The sequence below is a fragment of the Sturnus vulgaris genome, chromosome 13, assembly GCF_052056855.1.
Source record: "Sturnus vulgaris isolate bStuVul1 chromosome 13, bStuVul1.hap1, whole genome shotgun sequence".
Taxonomy (NCBI): domain Eukaryota; kingdom Metazoa; phylum Chordata; class Aves; order Passeriformes; family Sturnidae; genus Sturnus; species Sturnus vulgaris.
In genome coordinates this window covers 8,247,285-8,269,843 of record NC_142255.1, presented here as the reverse complement: position 1 = coordinate 8,269,843, position 22,559 = coordinate 8,247,285, and the positions used below count along the sequence as shown (strand labels likewise).

General features: G+C 34.6%; 1 protein-coding gene across 1 annotated transcript in view; it reads right to left on the bottom strand.

The window, feature by feature from the left end:
* The window catches only part of WDR72 (WD repeat domain 72), a 92,415-nt gene that overhangs the window by 56,817 nt on the left and 13,039 nt on the right, over window positions 1–22,559 (bottom strand). The window contains exons 9-13 of the mRNA XM_014873965.2: window positions 21,767–21,908; window positions 21,224–21,469; window positions 20,484–20,704; window positions 19,260–19,455; window positions 8,337–8,539 (exon numbers count right to left, since the gene is read on the bottom strand). Of these exons, the coding sequence (XP_014729451.2) occupies window positions 8,337–8,539; window positions 19,260–19,455; window positions 20,484–20,704; window positions 21,224–21,469; window positions 21,767–21,908 (1,008 nt within the window). The remainder of the gene's footprint in view (window positions 1–8,336; window positions 8,540–19,259; window positions 19,456–20,483; window positions 20,705–21,223; window positions 21,470–21,766; window positions 21,909–22,559) is intronic.

Here is a 22,559-nt window from a genome sequence, read left to right as displayed (position 1 = left end):
GTTTATCTATCAACTTAATTGCAACATAAGCAGAGACACCCTCTTTCCTCCCAACACAGCAATCTTTCTTTTTTCTTTTGTTAAATCCCAGTGGAAGGCTTTACTATCCTCACAGCACTTTGAACAGTAACTGTAGCATCACTGCTGATGCATCTGTGGCACAATGTAAGTAATTAAGCCAAGGAGTCTTCAGGCTCAAGCTGTGTGATGAATAGTCTAAGCAACTGAATAAACCCTCTTTTTATCATGTATGGAAGGCCACTGTCAGGCAGATTGTGGTCCAGATGGATCTACTGGGCACAAAAATTTCAATTGTTCAGGAAGAATTGCTAACACATCTATTCTATTGCTCAATGTAGAAGCCTGGTATGAAAATTTAATGTTTTGATCATTTTGTTTTCAACACACTCTCTCTCTGTAACACTCAGTTTTCTATTGGATTTAATTAAAGTGTATATGTAAAAGTGATTATGGAGACAAATCTTTAAAAGATATCAAAGGATAACAGGCAAGTAAAATTAATATCCTTCACAAATTTCCAACACTAGGAAACAAATCTAAGCTTTATTTTTTAGAAAAATATTTGAAGAAATGTATAGACTATTTTTTATAGACAACTTTTGCTTCGCTCTAGAATTCATATCACTGCCTGTCTGGGCACACTATTAGAAAGGCAATTCTAAACACAATACTTTTGACAAAATCTTGTCTAATAATTTTATCATAGAAAGAATATAAAAGTGAACTGTAAATCCACTCATCTCTAGCTAACACCCATTTCTGACATGGACAGGCTCAGTCGTGAAAAGTTTAGACAGAAAGAAGGAATAAGATGGCATTTAAAATTAAGGTTTATTTATACACTCAATATTCAAATACTCTGCCTACATCTTAATATATTAACTTATTTTGAATGTAAAAGTAAATTTCCTAACCATATCTTTAGAAATATTTACAGTTCAGTGGTGGGTGGTAGTGGAAAATTTCCATCCTCACTCAGCACTTTAGAAAAAAAGATGGAACATCTCCAAAGTTTTCTTGGTCATCAACTGGACAAGAAATGCTACAGCAATCCAAAGCCACAGACTGCTGGCTCAGGATTTAGGAATTATCATATTGAACAATTTACTGGATGAATGAACATCCAAATATCTGTGAGATACGATGCTGAACATAGAGATACTGCCAACAGGACCTTTGAGAATATTGCTTTGTCCAAAGAAGGACTGATGTATATAAAAGTTAAGTTAGCAATGCATGTCTGAGTGCTGACTCCAACAGAAACAACATCTTTTCCCTGGGCTGCACTGAGTGCATTTCCCATCTTGAATTATTAGAGTCCCACCCAGAAAATTTATCTACATGAAAGTTCTAGATCAATTCATTAGCAAGTGACTTTCTACTAAAGAACAACAACAACAAAAAGTGTATTCTAGAAAGTGGCATTCTTGAGATTTTAAAAATAAGCAAGTTAGACTTTCTTCACCCTAGAGCATTCTAGGATGTATCAGGATGGCAGCTAAGTTTCAGTATCCAAAGATTTCATACTGTTCTCTTCTTGCAAGCTGTTGTGTCTTACTGCAAAGGCTTCCAAAAGGACAGGATTTGGAAACAAACATCCTCATGTGTCTGCCTGGAAGATTCATCCTTTCCCATAAGTAGCGCAAGAACCAAACCTGACCACTAGAACAAATTAAGGTTTAAATATTAATATAAAAAAATATATCAAAAGAGAATGATCATATAACCACTGCTCTTGTTTTGTTTGAAATCAAAGATTTTATTTCTGCCATATAACCGAGACAAGTGTTTCAATTAACCCTCAGAAGGAAGCTGGCACATAAGTCTTCCTTTTGCAGCCTAAGGTTTGTTTGCTGCAATTCCTATTGTTAAAGTTGCATGTAAGATGATGTGCTTCTGGAAAAGTCACTACTTTTTTTTTAAATAGATGTGTGATATGGAAACCTAGGAAAAGGTCTCACAACTGAATTCACCCTGAATTCTTGTTATTATTTTTTCTTCACTAAAATAATACTAATTAAACTATAAGAGGCCAGGGAATTGATGTTTGAGATAAAAAAGACGATTATCAGAACTGTAAAGATTCTACCACATCACTATCATGAATTGTGAAGAATTTAAAGAACGCCATTGAACAACATGAAAATATAAGGTTATAACAAAGATAATATAACACCTTCTAGACTACAAAAGTAGTAAAGGTAAAATCCAAGATAGGAAAACTCAAACTGTGCCCAGCTCCACACCCCAGACCTAAAAGAAACAGTCCTAAATCGCAAATACGATATCATGAACACCACTTCCATAGGATAGAAACTGTAAGGTTTTAATTTTAAGTGTATATCCCTAAAAAAACCAAAATGCAAACTTTGCTAAAGATTCCAAGAGACAGAAAGGAATTGCAGCATAGCAGTAGAGGATGGGAAAAGACACAGAATAAGACAACAATAGCTACGTTAGCTTCAATAAATCATCCTTCAACATGAAATACTTCACAAGGTCTGTTGATATTGACCTGAGATTTATTTCTAGTAGGATACTGTAGCAGCCTCTTTAGCTTTATTACACAGTCCAATTAGTTGTCTGGGAAGGGAAAGAAGTTTTAAGTCAGTCACCTTCAGTATAGTCACAGAGTAGAAAATAATTAGTGTCAAACATTGAAATAAGTAGTTAAGACTTATTATCAGATTTCTGCCATCCTGTATTAATTGTTATCCATGTATGTAAGGTTTAAATGTGCTCCAATATCATAATGGCAATGTTTTGGTTTCATTTTGCTTTGAGGCAATCAATGGAGAAAACACAACTCAACAAATTCTTGACTTGGTGAACCAATTCAAAAATGACAGTAACTTCCATCAAAGATGGCACATGGTCAGAGCTATCAATATCCCTCAGGATCATGGTTCTTTTTAACTGGTCCCAATTAAATCTCATAAATCCCAAGTTATCATTCACTGTAGTTATGTTGCTATCTTGGTTCCTTGATAAAATACTTAATTGTAACATTTCACGGGAAATGTAGTACTAAAATGTTTTGCAACTGAATTACACAGAAAAAACTCTGTATTTATTGTGTCCTTTTTCTTTCACTCATTTTCATATCATGATGACTTAATAAACTACTAAATATAGCTACTGAACACTAGTCCCAGGAAAAGAAATACCCTTGCAGCAGCAATGTGATGTCACCAATTTTAAGGAGAAATATTCTACTACTTTCTATTTTGCTTTGTCCTTATTAATCCACTTCATATAAATCATCAATATCTGCAATTGCCCATAATAATGCTCTAAAATTATAAAAGGAAAGAATTTAAAGGAATCCATGTCTGTGACACCATTGTTTATGGTATCACTCCTGATTTCCTATTTGCTAAGTATTATTTTGCATTTGTGCTTGTATCTTATTTCCATTTTTCTATCAACTTTTCCATCAGTAAGATTTAACTAGCAGTGATTTTCCAGGCTTCCAATAACAATTTTATTTTCATATTGCTTCCCTTGCTATACTAAAACAAATAGCAGCTATTGTCCCACAGTTTTCATTTGCCTCTTATTCTGGGCAGCAACAAAGTAGATATTCCTTTTATTATTTATAACTTCTGGACATTCTTGTCTTTACATATTTTTGTTCAGAGCAGAATATATATATATATACTATTATGTAAGTGAAGATCAAGTTCTAAAGGACTCCTACTACAACATACTTTAAGAAATTGCTGAGTTAATATATAAAAAATATATATACTTATAAAAATCCACATGTAAATGAATGTTTCTCATCCCATCTTGCCTTACATACACAGAAAAAAAATCCCTTTTCTGATCTAGATTTTCAGTAGTATAATTTAAAATTTCAAGCTTTAGCAACTATCGCACAGATTTCATAAGTTGCTTTTCCCTCCAATGTTTCTACCCAGGCCATTCTGATTACTTTACTGAAATCACGAGAAATATTAGTACATGATAAACACAGATTTGTATCCAAAATATTGAAGCTGAAAAGGTAGGAAACTTTCCAACATGAAGGATTTCTGGAACATCAGGAAAACAATTCCCAGACACATCCAGATTTTTATGTGCATCAATGAAATCTTCATACGAGGCATTAAAGCATTTCAATTTTTTAAAAATCAGTTTGTCACAGAGCTCCAATTTTCAAACAGAACTATGACTTAAAGGCACAATGAGAGCTAGTTCCATATAAACACCACGAGCACAGTCTAGTGTGTATTCTATTGTAATTAAGACTAGTGATTCAATACCTATTGCTACTGGCCAGGTATCATAGCAACCTTGTGTCACTGAATACTGCTGGAAAACTGTTCAGCACTAGCAAGACCATGCTTCAGGAAAATCTACAATGGCACTACAGATTGTCAACATCTGTGGGGGTTGTTACAGGGAGAACAACAAAGAAACCTGCTTTTACAAAAACCCTATACTTAGAAAATTGACAGGGATACTACAGTAGCACTACAAAAAAAAAAGGAAGGGAAGAACATTTTTTTGTCATTAGTTACACAACTTATGCACCCTCATCCTAACATTTATCCCTATAAACAGAGTTGCAATAATGCTGCATCATCACATTGTTTATGCATATCCACAAAGCACTGTCTTTTTCTTCCTAGTTAAACACAAGCATCATTCACCAACATTAATCTGAAAATAAAACAGCCTCACTTTCAAAATAATATTTAAACTTTCACAAATGAACTCTAGATAGTCTTGTATAAATCTGAAAAAAAAAAAAAAGAAAACAGGTTACTATGAACAAGAACCCAATATTGATTTTTCTGCGGTGCAGTAAAGCATCTCCATTCTATTTGGCTGCTGTCAAAGCCACTCTTTAACAGCTGGAGTCAAATTGCACTATTTACAGCAAGAGCCCTTGTCAAGTGGACCATAAGTATTCTAACAATACACTATTCAAATGGCACTTTGCCACACAAATTGCTGACTTGATGAATACCCTATGTCAATGACTAAGGCCAATATAAAAGTTTCATTTTTATGAGAGGTTTTACATTCACATATTAAGTAAAGCTTTCTTGAAGAACTATTAAGCTATATATTTTGGGTCTTTTGATATTAAAAATAATTAAAATCTGTTTAAATATATCAAGAGGATTTGACAACATTAATATGGATCTTGTGTTAACTGAATTTGTCACAGTCATCTGTTATTGGTACTCCCACTGGCACGTGCAGCGCAATAAAAGAATTAAAATGGTCAAAACACCATGAAATCAAAACATTCTGCTTTTGTATATGTGATTTACATGATGGCAAAAGTTTTGAAAGAAAGCCTTTGAAACTGGACTACTCTGTGAGGATATTAATCTTTTTCAGGATGGAGGAAAGAGAGACCATTATTTTGAAAACGTTCTTTCATCTTAAATATAATACTAATGATAAAACAGTGTAATAATGTCAAGAATAAATGCTGAATTTAACTTGCAATATTCATGTGGATCAGTCATTGTACAAAAGGATCATTCACAATTACAATACCAACAGAGCAGAATAGCTACCCACTCATTTTTCCTGTCACATAAATCTTCTAAAATTGAGTTCTTTAATATATGCTAAAATTGATGATGAGGTTTTTTTTGATAGCAAAGTTATTAAAAATTAAGTATGTTGTTAAATTTCTAATACACAATTTGCTAAAGAAGGATATTGATAATGAAACACTCATTCTATATTAAAACTATCTGATAATCTGAAAGTTTTGTGATAGTTTTATGTGTGTAATAATTATATGCTTTAATTAATAGGGCATAGAATGTTACAGTCTGATAACCACAGCCCTCCCATTAACATGGGATCTGAATTTCTAGAATATTTCAAGATGCTAAAATACAATGATGCAAAACAGTCAATAGAGTACTTTTTAAAAAACCTAAAAAACATATATTTTCTGCACAAAACTTAAGAAAAACAGCAGACTTCATAAGAAGCCTTCAATTCAGCAATAACAGACCAGTGCTAAAAAGGCTGCAGAGTTCCACTCTCCTTTTGTGTAGCCAGCACTGGGCTTCTGCAATAGCATTAAGGGGACTTCCATTGTTATGTTTTTCCCAGGTTCAGCTACACTAAATACATTCTAACTCCAGCTTCTCCCACATCAATCTACAGAATCCTCTCCAATGCAGATGCAAGTGGGAAGAAGCTCTGAATGTATTGGATGACACGTTTGATGAATGAGAAGTGCTTTCCCAGGTAAAGAATTTATTATGAATTTAGAGAAACCTAACAGGTCTGTAGTGACAAAAAAGAATGGGAAACTAAAAAAAAAATATTTTGACAGAAAAAGTCTAAGAGACATCAATAACATTCTTAATAAGCTTGCATTTAGAAAATATAATTAATGAACAATATCTAAACATGAAAATAGAATATTATTTTGAGAAACCAGAGCAGACAAGATTTATATCAGATCAAAAAAAAGCTACCAATTATTACATTTCCACGGTTTCCTGTTGTGATATTTCTCCCAAATTAAGATCATGATAATTCCCAAAGCATTTTAAATTCCACATTTCTAAGTTTACAAAAAATTCTTTTCTCGTATTTCATAATCAGCCCATTTTCTTTCCTCCCACCTTGTTAAATCCATGCAATTTTCAATTTAATAGATGTACCTAAAACTACTTACCAAACAACTACCAAAACTTTTTTCTTTTGTTCCTATTTAAGAAGGCAAGAAGAAACTATTCCTTTTAACAAACTAACAGGGAGATCAGATTCTGTGTCAATGGCCAACTAGTGCACCATCTGCCCCACAACATGCTCAGCAGGATTACGCGCTAATAAGACTTTTCAGAAAATGGGATCAAAAAGAACTTTAGAAATCAGACAAAGGTTAGTAAAAGGTCAAAGAAAAATATTAAAAGTTAAACTACAATCATTAGAAACTCAATATTATATGTAAATTTGAAGATACAATGAAGAAAAGACCATAACATTCAAGAGTGAGGATTTGGATCAATCTGTAGTTTTTCAGTTTTGAAATACCTGCTAGTTCATTTCCTATAATTAATAAAGTCAGAATAAAGGCCAGAGACCATTCTGAAGGCTGTTTCTATGTGTGATTGAGGGAAAGCATTTTTCACTCGCAATAGTTGTGGTAAAATACCTTCTGTGTACATTGAGGCTTCAGGAATAGCAGACGTGGCTTCCCCTGCTTATTGCAGAGAACAGAATTCCCAAACCCCATTAATTAAAAAGTGGAAAGCAAGAATAACATGAAACTCCTATTCTTAAGATACACTCTTATCAGGAATTCAGTGACTCTATTACCTCCTGATGCATGAATAGGGTTTAACAAAATAGGTTTGTACCACTTTTTTTCTACACGGAAAAGGCAATACCCATCTCATTGAATTTCAGATTGTATTAAATTAGATACAGTTATAATAATCAGTTTTAAAATTAATATTTACTATATTAATTTTAAGTATCTAAAATGACTGATGAAGTATAGATGTATCTAGGCCACAAGAAAATAGAGTGACTATTGCATTTTCAGTCTTAGTTCCCACGATTTGATGTCTCTGTACTTATTTTCTCCATTTTAACGGCAAATTACCACTACTTGAAGCATATTATTTCCCTCTATTACTTATTCAAAACAAAAACAAAGAGCACATCTTCTCCATCAGTCACAATTAGTTAGTTTAATGATTTCAGTAAAAAAGCATTTCTAGATAAAGGTAAACACAATTCCTTGCTGAAGATGGTCAAACCTATTTGCAGTCCAGTACCTCACAAGAGCACTACCATCTTTTTTTTAACCAATAAGGTGCCAAATTCAATCACACTAATATGAAATAAGGCATTTGCAATCCACTCTATGATGATGCTAACAGAACACACAAAAACTATTCCTGAATGTCAAGAGGGATCTGTGATCTCATTAGAAGGACAATAAGAGAAAGACCAACATCATCAGATCACAAGGTGCTTGTTCTCAAGACATACACGTTTAAATAGGTGTGAGGGGTGTTCAGTTATTCTCAGGGTACTACTGAGAGGTGCAGTCACAAGCTAGAGGCAGGAGGAAATAGGATCTAACTACAGGCAATAACATCTGAGAAAATCCTTTGAGATTATATAAGGCCCTCTGCCCATTTTCCTCCTCTGTCTATCGAATGGAGTTAAAGGCAAAAAACTGAGCCAGCCAGAAGAAGCTTTATAAACTTAAAACCAAGCCACCATCCCACTTTGACATTAGTGGGTGAAAGGGTAAAGAATTTGAATAATAAGTAATTTCTCTGGAGAAATGCTCTACTCTTCACCCTTACCTTATCAGAAGATTTCTCTGTATGAACAAAATAAGGGCCCACGCCATGCTTATACAAGCTGGAGTGTTTGCATCCAGAATTCTTGCTTCGTTTTGACTCCTGAGACACAGGAAGTAGAGCATCTGCCACTAAGTATTCTGAATCTTCAATTGCAGTAAGAATTGCCCTTGCTGTCTCACCAGTTTCATGTCGTTCCAGTGTGCCTAGAGAAACACAATGGAAGTTTAACTTTCTCAATGAGCTATGTAAGTATCATAGTACTAATATTGTACGTTACATGTGAACAAATAAATCGCAATATATTTACAGATGAGGCAAATAACTCATTTTTAAAATTTAAAATGTATTCTACACTATTGCTATATAATGAAGCTTCATTTCTAAAGAAATCACTGCAGCAAATAATTTTGTTTCAGACAACAAGCAGGTCCAAATATTTTATGCAAGTGGAGCGAGATGCAGTTTTCAAAGGGAGCCAAAGATATTCACAAAAATATCACTTACCCTAACTGTTCAAAACTCTTTTCTCCTCACAAAGCCCTCCCAGAGCATCTATATCATTAATAGTGTAAACAACACATTTATGTAATATTTTAGTGCTGTCCTCTAGTGTTCTGGATTACAAATAGCAAGAGAAAGCTCAATTTTTTTCATTCCATTCTGAAAAATTGTCAAACATGAAGAAGGTTTATGCATGAATATACATGTAGCTTAGTCATCAGGGATATGAATGTGATGTTTCAGAGACTCTCTCATCACTTGTATGGCTCTCTGGGCTCTAAATCCTCTAGATGTTATACCAGTTATATTACTTTAGTAAAAATTTTATCTAGTAATAATTTTAGTAATACTATTTTAATTATAACTAACATTAAAGATATCAAAACTGAGCTTAAATGTATTTGAAATGAGCTATTATTATATACTACATATTTCCTATAGGAATTAAAGGAAATTGCTGAAAAAGCATGTTTCCTATAAATATCAGAGATAAAACACATCAAAAGGGTTTTTCCAGTATTAAATATCAACTGTAACATGAAATGTTTTTCCCTTAAGTTTGAATTCTTTCTACCCTCAAGTAATACAACATGAATTTTCCCTTTCACTGCTACAAGAAAAAAAATGTGTAACATTGAAGTTCTATCAGTAACACCTGCTAAAAATATTGGACTGGGATTGAGGGATCTCATACAATAAGTGTTTGTGTGTATATGTGTATATAAAATCTCTTTATCTGAAATTATTTCTCTGAAACTCATCCATTTCTGTTCACTTCAGTATCATCTCTACTACTCATACAAAGTCTTTGAATTCAGAGCAGAAGAAAAAATAGGACACCTGATTCTTTGTCCCCTATAGAAATCAGTTGAACCCCACAGATTACTGTAATATTATACTCAAAGAAATAAGAATCAGTCCCAATTGTTTTTAATGTACCATTCTTTTAATTCCTCCCCAGGACCTGTAGCCAGTGCCAGGGACCATTACAGAACAGGATGGTTACTGAAAGGATGCCCAAAAGGTCTCCACAGTTCAACTGTCTACAAAGCTCCCAGCACTGACACATTTCAGCATTCCAGGAACACAAAAACAATGTTTATAGAAGCCTACAAGGGATGATTATACAGTTCACACTGGACATGAGCAAACATTTTGAGAAGTACTACAGCATTTGCAAAGTGAAGAAATTTGGAAATAATACTGTCACTCAGCTAATATTATTTTGGCTTTCTGTATGTAAAGTAACCTTTCAAGCTATAAACATGCCACAGAACTCTCTGGATGATTTAGAGCAAGATATGAACAAAATTCAAAGAAATCATTCTTCTTCCTACTTTTAAGTGGATGGGCCGAAACTTTATCAACTTCTATAGCAAGTCCACTAGACAGTGAATATTTGTATGCATGTGTATACATATGTATATCCAACCTTGTTTTCTGTAATTGAATTTCTTTCAATGCAATTCACTGCTGGAGTCCTCAAGACTATCACAATAGCCCTGTGAAGTTACCAGATATCAGCTTCCTTTTAAGAAAATGAGGTTTTAATAAATTCAAATTTGGGGACATGGTACTAAATTTCAAAGCTGTGATTATGCATAGTCTTTGGTATTAGACAGAACTTCCAAACATGTCTTGGTAGCTTCAGATGCATATGAGTGCCTCAGCAGCAGGCATCCCTCATAGTCAGACCATTCTGTGGGATAATCTAGTGAATATAAAATAGAATATAATTTAGTTACAGTTATCATACTACAAGCTTGGGTTATTTTCTATATATCAGAGCTTTTCTCTGGCAATAGCTTCAGAGACAATTTTTCAACTTCTGGTTGCAGAAAAGAAATTTAGTTGACAGAGAAAGAAGCATACCAGAAGTGGCAAAAGGTACAGAAAATGGGACAGCAAAATTGAACCTTGGAAGTCAATGGCCTGAATGGAACATACAGGTACTCTCAATGAAAGTGAATTCATTTTTTGCATATTTAACACACTTATTTTAAGTAGATGACAGATATGCTTCTATATATTATAGACTTACCAGATGCAAAATGAGAAACCACCAGCAGGTTGTTGGGTTACTGAACATGTCTGCTGCTAACAAACTTCTCTAAGTGCATCAAAACAATGCCAATGCAAGTATGTCGTTTTTTGAGTAGTTTGGAGAACAGAAAATTAACATCAACTGAAAAAAGCCCTTCTGGGTTCACACTAAGCAAGAAACAGGGCTTGGCTTCTCACATAGAGAAGTTACAATTGGTGTGGGGTATTTTTTTTTTAATTTTTAAAGCACATTTTTAGAGAGGAACATTGACTAGCAAATGCCCTGGACAATCAGCTTATCTTCTTACTAACAACATTATGGCACCCTAAAATCTATTTAAAAATCTCCTTTTACATCTTTAAATCATTTATGTATCACTCATAGCAGCTATTTCAAATCCCTTTTAAGTAGCACTTTCCAGAAGGTGTCTATTTTCTTAAAAAAACTTCATACTTTCTTGCATATACTACCCAATCCTGTTCCCTATTATAAACATCTGTATGTACAGGTTTGTGTGTACAGCCAGAGCTGCAATAAAATGGCACAAAGTGCACAGGAATATGTGTGATCATGAAAGTGTTACAAAGTATTTATATTACGTGCTTAACTTCACTCTCCTGAAGAGCCCGAAATACTAATTTACAGAACAAATAGTTGGCAGATACAAAATAAAGGAAGAGACCTATATACTGTAATGCCTGATTACATCTGAGAAACAAACAGGGAAGATGAGGGAAAAGGATTTAGAAACCTGTATATATGACAAAGACAGTCTGACCACTGCAAACAGTCAAAATAATACTGGGGCAGGGTGGTTATTGTTCAGAAACTTATTTTTTAGGAATATGCTGTCTGATTTTCAAGGAAAAGAAAAATAAAGAGTCAGAAAAGACAAAGCTTGTACATGAGAATACAGAAAAGAGGACAGAAATAAAATTCACTCTCAAACCTGAAGTATTTAAATATGAATAAGCCCAAAGGATTTTAATTGAGGAGCATAAAATAACAATGGATGAACAGAAAGAGTTCGGGGTGTCTACACAGCAGCAACACCACTGCTATGACCCCCTACTATACATATAAAATACAGGAAAAGAAAGTCTTTATCTCTCTAAAGCTGTGACCATGGCAACCAAGTCTCAGGAACAGACAGGAGTGGAGTATTTCACTCTCCTGGGCAGCTCTGGACCACCAGATGCGACTGGCTAGAGACTGCTACAACATCTCATTCTTGCTGTGGACCAACTACTACAAATTGTGTCTCTTGGTGTTAGTGCTGGCCACACAGTTCTGTGGGCTCTGCATACTGCAGGATGCATTTTTACTGGAGAGGTCACGCACATCTCCCTGCCTCAAGACACGGCATTCCCTGCCATCACATGACCTGTCATATCATCAGGCTCCACTGCCTTCTGTTTGCTGTCACAGCTAAAGTATCAAAAATCCTCAATATTGCAGTGCTGTTGTGACCTAGTAACTCAGATGACTCTTACAGCATAACAGTGCTCTGTGAATGAGAAATTATTTCAGAATTGATTTTATTTAAAAACAGCATGTGGTCAAGAACAAATCCTTTTCTTTATTAGTAGTCAAAACAGCAAATTCACCTTTCAGAACAAGCACCATCTGTAATATTAGTTGGTTTATTTTCTGTTAAGATTTTCTTTTCTATAAATACCTATTTCACCTGCAAAAAAAACCCTCCCAACACACTTCTATGATGGTAGAGTAAAGCATACAGAAATTTTATGTTCCTTGCTACAAAAATGCTTGAACTTTACAATTCTACAATCTTGCTCCAAGACAGTTGTCAAGCACTTTGCTTGAAAAATTTCACCTTATTGGTAGTGCTACCACTCCAATATCAATTGGCCCAAAACAAATGGAACAAACATTGCATTAAGAATATATATTCCAACCAACACCAAGACAAAAGTAAATGCCATCCAGCAAATAGAAACGGGATAGATTACACAAAATCCAGCCTATCAAAATAATCTAAGACTATTTCAAAAAGGTATTTTACTTATAGGAAGAGATTAAAAATTGAGATGTCCTGTGATGTGTCTTTGCAGACCCTCCTTACTTATTTTTGCATTTGGAAGATTTTTGTCATGTCCAAATCTATGTGTTATTGACATTCGTCAGAATGCACACTTTTAGAAGAGCATTAGCAAACTACTGTCAATATCCTGCAGCTGATAAAAAGCTATGAAGAATACAAAGAAAACTACTGAAATCTAATTTATAATGGTGGTTTATATATGTGGGTAGAAAGAGCAATTCCCCAGTGCAGTCAGTCCTTACCTCAGGATTTCTGGTGCAGGCACAAGACTACAAAAGAAAGGACACTCCCCTGTTCTCTCTCTGACTTCATCTAAACTACTGTTTGGAAAGAGAGTAAAAGGACAATAATCCTTTGAATTAATTGTTAGGACACAATAAATGTGCTAAACTGGGCTAAAAGGAAGAAGTTACTGGCTCTGACCTTGGAAGATATGCAAAATAGTTTCCATCTACTCCTTTACCACAAACTGAAAGATGGAATGAGAATCTGTCCCTTAGTGTCTGGAATGAAACTCCTCGCTAGCATGCACTCTTCTGACTGCACTGCATCATAACAATTTTCAGTTACACTTCTTATATATCTATATATACACATGGATAAAATCTTATTTATTAATAAGAACGATTATCAACTGGAAGAACATACACATATAGCTAAATTCCATACATGTTCCACCAAGTGTACATAAAGTACATGAATGCACATGTGTGTATGCATACATATGAATATAAATATACACTCTTGTACACTGACAAGAGTCAGGTATCCTCAGCTTCTGCCAACTGGGCAAAAGATGACACTGCCTTTTTTTTTTTTCCACCCTGAGACAGACTTTCCCAAGCTCCACTACCCTTTATTATTCTATGTCAATAAGTATTTACTGAACGATGATTCAAATTTAGAAAGCTAAGAAATATTCAAGTACAAGCTACAGACTGACCCGAGGCTTACATATATAAAATATAAGATGCAATAAAAGAGGCAAAACATTAGTTAGGTTTTACCTTAAGACTGACAAATTAAAACATACAAAAAAAGCCCCAAACTCAAATGCTAAATCGCACAAGGCACATGTATTAATTTTTAAATCTTATTTGGAGATCTGCAGATCTTTAGGCTATGCAAAATTAATTAAAAAGAAACAAGATGGTAGTGACTGCTATGACTTTAACCCTACACCATGGCCTCCAACAGATCAAACACAATCAGGATTGATCAGTCAGGCCACATTCACCCACTCAGAGCTAATTCTGACCAATGACCTGAAGAGAAAAAGAGAACAATGAAGAGACAGGGAAAATGAAAGATACCAAAAAGACTGTAAATCACTAAATTTTACAAGGACAAAGAGGTCAGAAAAGTGGAATTAATCTTGGTTCTACGATTACTTGGGCATAAATCTTATTAAAGTAATAACCAAATTTAATTTGATAGAGTTCTAAGTTTCATCAAAACTATACAACTTAGATTTCATCAGGTGGCTCTGAGAATATAAGCCTTAACTTTCTAAACAGTTTAATCCCCAATTTCTGTATGGGCTGAGAAAAATTGTCAGATATACTAAATAAAGGTCTACTTAGGAAGAAAAAAAAGCCAACCAAATAACCTAAACCCCATCCCTCACATTCTTCAACTGATTTGATATTTGCTGTTTACTACAGGTTTAGAAGTCTCACTGTTGGCACCAATTCTAAAAATATTGGCACATATATAACTACATAAAATTATCTTTAAACAGTGTTCAAAAACCTTCCAGCATGTTTGACCATCAATAGGATCAAAGGCTTGATCCATAACATCACTCTGCAGAGTAATTTCATTTTCTCCATGGCAGGTATCCTTCTGAAACAGCAGAAGTTTTATGCAAGATTGAAATTTATCCATGTGGTGTTAACACAACAAGAATTACTTTCAGAGAATTCTGAACTCTTCTCTATTTTTCATGAAGTTTATGATCATACAGATGGATTTGAGTAATGCATTGCATATTTCATTAGGGCACTTAGATATTGCATATTTTATTAGGGCTGACAAACTCATTAATAGGCTGGTTTATTTTATTGATACCTGTGGAGATTTTAAATGCTTGAGGTAAAATTTTCTATGCTTGACAGCTATCTTAAGGTGGTACGATTTTTTTTTCCTTTCTCAGCAGAAGTGTCTCAAGCCATTTATCATTCTTGTTAAAGTAAGGAAACAAGTGTTTCAGAAAAACTTAATACCTTAAAGTATGGACTCAAAGCTGAACATTCACTTTCTGTGAACTGAACCTCCAAGCTGATGCCTTGTCCCGCCACAGTGGCAGCCGTGCTTGAAGCACTGTTGCTTTTCCTGCTTCCTCACGCAGGAGAGGACCAGATACAGATACAGACCATTGCACATGGTGGCAAACAGAGCCAGGCTCATTGCAGCCAATGGAAGTGATAGTCCTTCACTTAGCTCTACCAAAAAACCACATGATAAACACATCAGCATCACCCTGATGCTACATTTGCAAAAACAGGTAGAAATAGCAAAGCAAGCCCCTGAATTGAGGTAGCAGGTACTTCTATGTACATCTGTGGTCTATTCAATACATCAGAACGTGGAGGGTTTAAAATTACATACCACCTAGCATGTTCTCAGAATTCTATATAAAACACTTAGGATTTCTGGTTTGTTTAGATGCAGACATTAGAAGCCAAGACAACTGTAATGCTTCTGCACGTCTAAAGAAAATGGTAGAACTATTGTTACTAAGTACTCAGATACTGTGATAATAAACATGTCAAAATACAAGAAAAAGTGTTCTATTCAGAAAAGGATGGAAAGGATTCACAGTAGAGCACAAATAGGGAAAGCAATACACAAACAGTCCAGATAAAACAAAATACTGTATATTTATTTAGTTATTGGCTCTTATTTCTTATTTTTGACCTTTTCTAGTAAGGTTTGTAAGCAGAGTTCGTTTTGACTGCTCAGGAGATCTGACCTCATAAAAATACTTTTTAGGCATATGCTTCATTTTTTTTTTCCATGTTGGAGCTAGCAGCATATAAGACAGTTCTGAAAATCTGCACTACCTGGGGGAGTATGAAAAAACCATAATATACCCAGTGTTAAGCTAAACATGTAGTATGATAACTGAACAATAAATTGAAGTTTCATTAAGAGATATTATTTTATCTTTAAACCCAAACTAAACATATCATTACCAATAAAACAATAAAACCGAGCAAGGCTTGCAAGGCAAAAGAAAGCAACAGGAAATTAGCAAGCGATTCATTCTGCAAGTATTATGAACTTCAAAGAATACATTCACTTTAAACTCATACTAATTGAAAAACAATTTATTGCTGATAAATGAAGATTATCAACTCTGAGCAAGGATGATTTCTATTTGAATTCCACCCATTCATTCCTCACTCTTAATACACATTGGATCTAAAAGTGGCTTGGTAGACACATTGCCATATGCTGTACACAGCAAGCAAAATCCTTTGATCCTTTTTATTACTGTATCTTATTGTAATGATATTTACTTTTGTAAAACAGCAAAGATACCAACTGGTTAGGAAAATGTAAAAGCAATACATATAACCGCTAATTTCCTTATTGAAGGGGATTTCAAGTGGTGGCTATTGGAAGAAATATTCTGCACTTTAATTAGAATAAAATTTCTTATTGATTTTCATATTTGTCTTCTAGCACACAAGTTTGGAACTTATCCTGTACACATACTATATTAATATTCCAAATGTATTATTAGATCAATATTCATTGTCATGGAAAGATATTCCACTGTAATGGAAAGTTGCAATATCCATACATTAAAATTTAGGTAAAATACATTTAACGGCACACATATTTAATGGTCTCTATATTGTTTTCTATGTCACTGCCCATATGCAGGTGCAATATCAACATTTAAACTTAGAATAATTTTACTTTGCTCTGTAAAACAAGGGAATAAAAGAATATAATTAAATTTCTTATTCTAGACCTGTAAGAGCAACAGGCAATTATCTTTCGCCTTTTCCCCCCCACTTTTTTTACACTTGTTTTGTAGTCAGTGGGGAAGAGATACAGACATAAATTACACTTGAAGTCAACTATACTACTGGTATTTAACATTTCATAACAGTTCATAGACTAGGTGAAATCCTATTTATTTAGAATATATGCAGACTATTGTACTCAGAAAACTTCCTGATGATCACATAAATTAAGGTTATCTTTGTAAATCTCATATAAAGAGTACAACAAGTTGTATGTGAAGTAGCACTGGTTTAGAGTCTAACCCAGGACACAAAGTTTCTTCTGTCCCATAAGGTGACGATTATGAAAGCCTGTTGAGACAAACATTTTTATGTCCTTTGGAATGCTTTCTGTACAGGTGTGTCAACCTCTGTCACAGGAAACTGGACAATGAACTGTGATGCACAATGAAATCTTGCATCTGCTTTAGGGGTCACTCCATTAATTACCTGATGGAAGAACCATTCTAGAGTCAAAGTTGTATTTAGGTCTCAAAACTTTCCTAAAGTCACCTGTCAAATTCAACACAATTATTGCTGACTCTACAACGGTGTAAACATTGAAATATTCATAGAAATTCCTTAATCCACAGCCTCAAATTATAAGCAGACTGGCTGTTTTCCCAGCCATCCATTACCTTTTGCACAGGAACACTGTTCAGATGCAGTTTTTTAACTGTGAACAATGATATATGACTCAGACACGATACTCTACTGACTTTAACTGAGAGGCAAAGCCTAAGTCATGAAGCTAACTGCATAGCCAGAAGAAAAATAAACTTTTTGACTGTAGAAGCAATAAAAGCTATTGTATGTCCCATTCCATAATGGAATTTGAGCACAAGGCTACCACTCAGATTTTATCCTATTTAACTAAGTTAGGGAACATGTCCAGAGGTAACCATGTAGGCAAGTGGTATTATGTGTGGCTGCCCATTCATTTGCCAACAGATGAAATCCTACTGAAAGGTGCTGTGTTCCTGCAGAGGAGCCTCAGTGATGCAGTGTATATCTCTCACCCATTGGAACAATGGTTTGTCTGCCTGAGTCCCACTGAAGTAACTACATAGCTCTTGATTCTAGGTCAGGCCTATTTCAAGGATCAATGTCATGACCTCTTGTGTTCTGCTGCAATACAGATGTAATTCAACATTAAAGCAACTACAGTATATCCTACTAGGCTTTCTCAGGTATTGACCCTAGGTGGCACCTTTTTGTCAGCAATGCATAACAGGAACAACAACAACAAAGACTTGTTAATTGCTACCGTATAGCAAATAACAGCAGCTTTTCCTGTGTACCAGCTACTCTTATAGAGGTGGTCATTGTGGCACTCATTCTTCTGTGATACTTGTAACAAAAGACACTTTTAGCCATCTGCACCCTGTCTGAATATGTAATATGCATGAGCAGTGGCACCAATTTTATTTTTTCTTTAATCTTGAAATAGGCAATGGTTTTATGAGTAAAGAAGGGAGAGATCAAATACACTCTGTTTTTTCCTATTTTTGTCTAAGGCAAACAGTGTAGATAGTGTGTTGTAATAACCTGTAAAATAAACTGTGATCTCAGTGCTCAGTTAGTAAAATAGGGTTTTTGGTACAGTTTTAACATGCTCTGCATTTCAGTGGCTCTGGACTCAATGCATCTTCCTTCTCTCAGGACACACAGCCCTGAATTGCTTGCACACTCATACTGTAGTGTCTAATACCATTACAACTGCTAATAGCTGTCTAAGCTCAAATAACTACATTTATAATCCATATGAATCAGTATTACATTCTCACATCACCTAGGAATCTACAGTTTAACCTGAAAACAGTCAGCTTTAGTTTTGCTGACTACAGAGCTGTAAGCTTTGCAATTATCTACCACTATTAACTGATTATCAATTAAATCAAAACATCTCAGATTATGACACTTTGGAAGCATAACTTGGTGCTCCAACTTGGAAAGGTTTAAATTGAAAACAGTCTTTTTAATAAGTTTGATTCTTATTTATAACTCCCAGGAGTATTCTACTCAATTCACTGCCATGTCAGCTAAACTTCCAATTATCAGGATCAGACTTAAGCTGTTCTATTTTACTACTGGCATAACTTGAATCGTATGAAAATTTTCTTTCTTTATTGCTTATATAAACACAAACTCTCCAATTCACATAATGTGTTAGTATTTCAACTAATGTTTCAGCCTTCTATAAATTATGCTCCTATAACAACACGTGACAGACAAACATCCAGGAAAATGAGCAAAACATCAAAACAAAAAGGACGATCCCTTTGTGTTATTACCTGTTTCAATTTCCCAAATATAAACAGAATTGTCTTCACATCCAACAATTAGCACATTCTCAAGAGGGTCAAATTTTATCTTCTTCACAGGAAACAGATGCTTTCTGGCATGTAAGAGACATTGTCTCTTCTGAAGGTGTAGAATTGCTACTGAGTGGTCACTGCACACACAGCACACTATACTCTCATCTTTTAACTGCAAAACAGAAAACTCCAGTTTCAACTCTGTAACCACATCATTTTAGCAGACTTAGTAAAAGTATTCCAGTGATTTCTTTCCCAGAACGTACTGGGTGTTCATGTGATATATCATGTCAGGTCTAAAAACAAAACCCAAGGGTAACGTATTTCTAATAAAAAACTAAGTTACAAATTTATTTCATACTGTATGGATTGGATACCGCAAGATCCTTCCCTTCATGCAAGTTATTTTTGGTGACACAGAGAAATTCCCCTACAGAACAATTCAGCTCTTTAAACAAGGCCCAAACACCAGCCAGCCAGGCTTTAAATCCTACTCCGTTTTGAGAATAAAGATGAAAATAAGCCTTACAAATACTAAAAACTTTGTTATTTCAAACAACTTTTTTGACTACTCAGTTTTGGCAAGTAAGTGAACTCTGAGTCATTCATAAGTATCAAATGCCTTGGCAGGCTAAGAGGAAAAATTGAAATCCCAGCTTCACAGAATACAATGTTCAAAAGTTACATAGAACATTCGGTACAGTAAATATTCACCTAAATTTAACTTCAAAATTCAATTAATTAGAGCACAACTTTAAATTGTTCTAAATATGATAAAATGTAAAGACATACAAAGGACCAAAAAGACTTATCATGAACCAAAATGAAGTATATATATATTTTTTGGACTAACTAAGAAGATTGAAATACTATGTTCAAGCTCCTAGCCTGATTATATTTTTTAAATTTCAGGAGGAGGATTTAATCAGATTGACAGATAAGTTGATAATCATGATATTAAAAATGGTGAATAGAATGTTAAGAGCTTCAATGTAATATGTCACAAACTCAAGAACTCAACTCCCTGCAATTAAAGCAAGTTTCAAAGACAACAATTAAGTGAAGGTAAATTAAGCATATATGATGTGGGCTAAAGTAGTGCCAGATAGTGTTTTTATTTTCTCCTGTATATAAATACACACATGCAGATGGGTATATAGAGATTTTTTTTAAGACATTATTTATTATACTTTTACTTACTCTGTAGTGTTCTGGGGATCGCAAGAGCTCTGTCACAGCACCAGACTGCAGATTAAACTGGTGTAGGATGCCTCCAGTAAATATATCCCAGCAGATCACAACAGAGTCCAGGCCCCCTGATAACAGCCAGCTTGGATCAAATCTTACTGATTTGTCATATGGATAAAGTAAGCATGTGACTCTGCTACTGTGACCATTCAGAACCTTATAAGGTAGATTATCTGAAACAAAATAGTACATAAATTATTTTTGCTCTTTAAGAATAGGAGTTCCATATTTTACAGCACATTTCCTGAAAGGATAACTATAACCAACATTTTCATGAGATCAAAGGATTTTGGACCTGTTCCTAAAAGGGAGAACAAAGGTCTTCACTCTGACCTTCACTACTAAGATGTACCTTTACATTTCTTTCAGTGGAATGATCTTTTAGAGAGCAAATTAAAAAGCTAACTGCCAATATAGTGACATATCACATATCTGTTCTAGCAGATACCCAATCCCACAGCCATTCCCAGATTCCTACTACTGGAAAGCACCTTGATAGTACTAAGCTGTGATCCAATAGAATAGCTATAGAAGAAGAAAAATCATCATAATCTTGCATTTTCCTCATTCCATTCCTGACCACCAACCCTACTTTTCAGAGAATTTTTATAGGGATCACTGGAAGGGATGCCAGAAATATTAAGTGTTCTGTGCTTGACTGAGATCAATTTGAACAAATTGTTAAAACTTACCTTTAATAAAAGATATGTTTTCTAAAAGTCTTGCTCTTGCAGTTTTTAAACCTAATGTTACAAAAATTTTCCCATTTTCACATCCACATACAAGCTTATCAAGACCACGTATGTACACAGAGGAAGTGACAACTGCACTTTCAAATCCATCTTCAGATCCACAAAGTTGATCAATAATGCCTTCTGACATGGAATGACTTTTATCAAAATTATCCTGAAGAGTCCACATGGTTGTAATTGGGATCTCTAGAGGGTGGGGCAGAGAGGATTTTTTTGTTTATGAAAAACAAAACATAAAAAGTTAAACTAAACAAAATACACCTTTTCATCTCTTGATCACTTCCCTTAACTTATCCTTTCTGCAGTCTAGGGTTGGAAAGTCAGCAGTTTCTACTCCTCCTAACTACAGGCGATCATCACACAATGAATAAATGAGCATCACTTTCTAGTGTAAAAAGTTTTTTATGAGAATTTTGATTTTCGTGAAAGTTGACCCCAAGACACAATGCAAAAGATGGTAGCAAGGTGCCAAAACTGCCAAACCTTTTGGGGAACCATCAAATGTTGACACAGGAACATCAGGAACGTGCCACAAAGTGATTTGTCCTGAAGCTTCACCAGAAAAAAGAACTTTGTAGAAAGGCTCCTTTCTTTCATTCATGAAGCCCATGACAATAGGAAGATTCTGTGAAAAAGAACATTAATCAATATTCTGAAAGAAAACTGATTAAATAATGTAAAAATTAATTGTAAATGTGAAAGGTTTTTTTAATCAAAAGCTGTAAAAATACAAAGCAAACTAAAGTTGATTCCTTATCTGCCACTAAATCCTGCTCAGACCAAGTGTACTCTGCCTGGTACAAACCTCTCAAGGATCAACTGCTTTGCAAATATCCTCGGCAAAGCCTACATCCTAAATGGAAAATTCGACTGGGAGGTCTCCCCAGGTTTATAGTTTCACCAGCCTAAGGACCAATGTCAGGCTGAAAAAAGCCATGCTGTGAAATACTGATAATCTTTGCATCAAAACAAATTCAGTAAAGCTTCAGTCATCACAGCTTGCATGACTACAAATAATGAAAAGTAAGAATTATGCTTTTACACTGGTAATAGTCTCTAACAGCATCATTCAGTGATGAGGTGGTGCAGCATTTCCAAAGAGCAATGAAACTGCTGAAGGGTGTGGAGCACAATTCTGATGAGGAGCAGCTGGGGGAGCCGCAGTTGTTTACTCTTAAAAAAAAAAAAAAAAAAAAAAGAGGCTCAGGAGAAAGCTTATCACTCTCTACAATTGCCTCATATGTGGGATATACTTCTTTGCAACATTAAAGTTTGA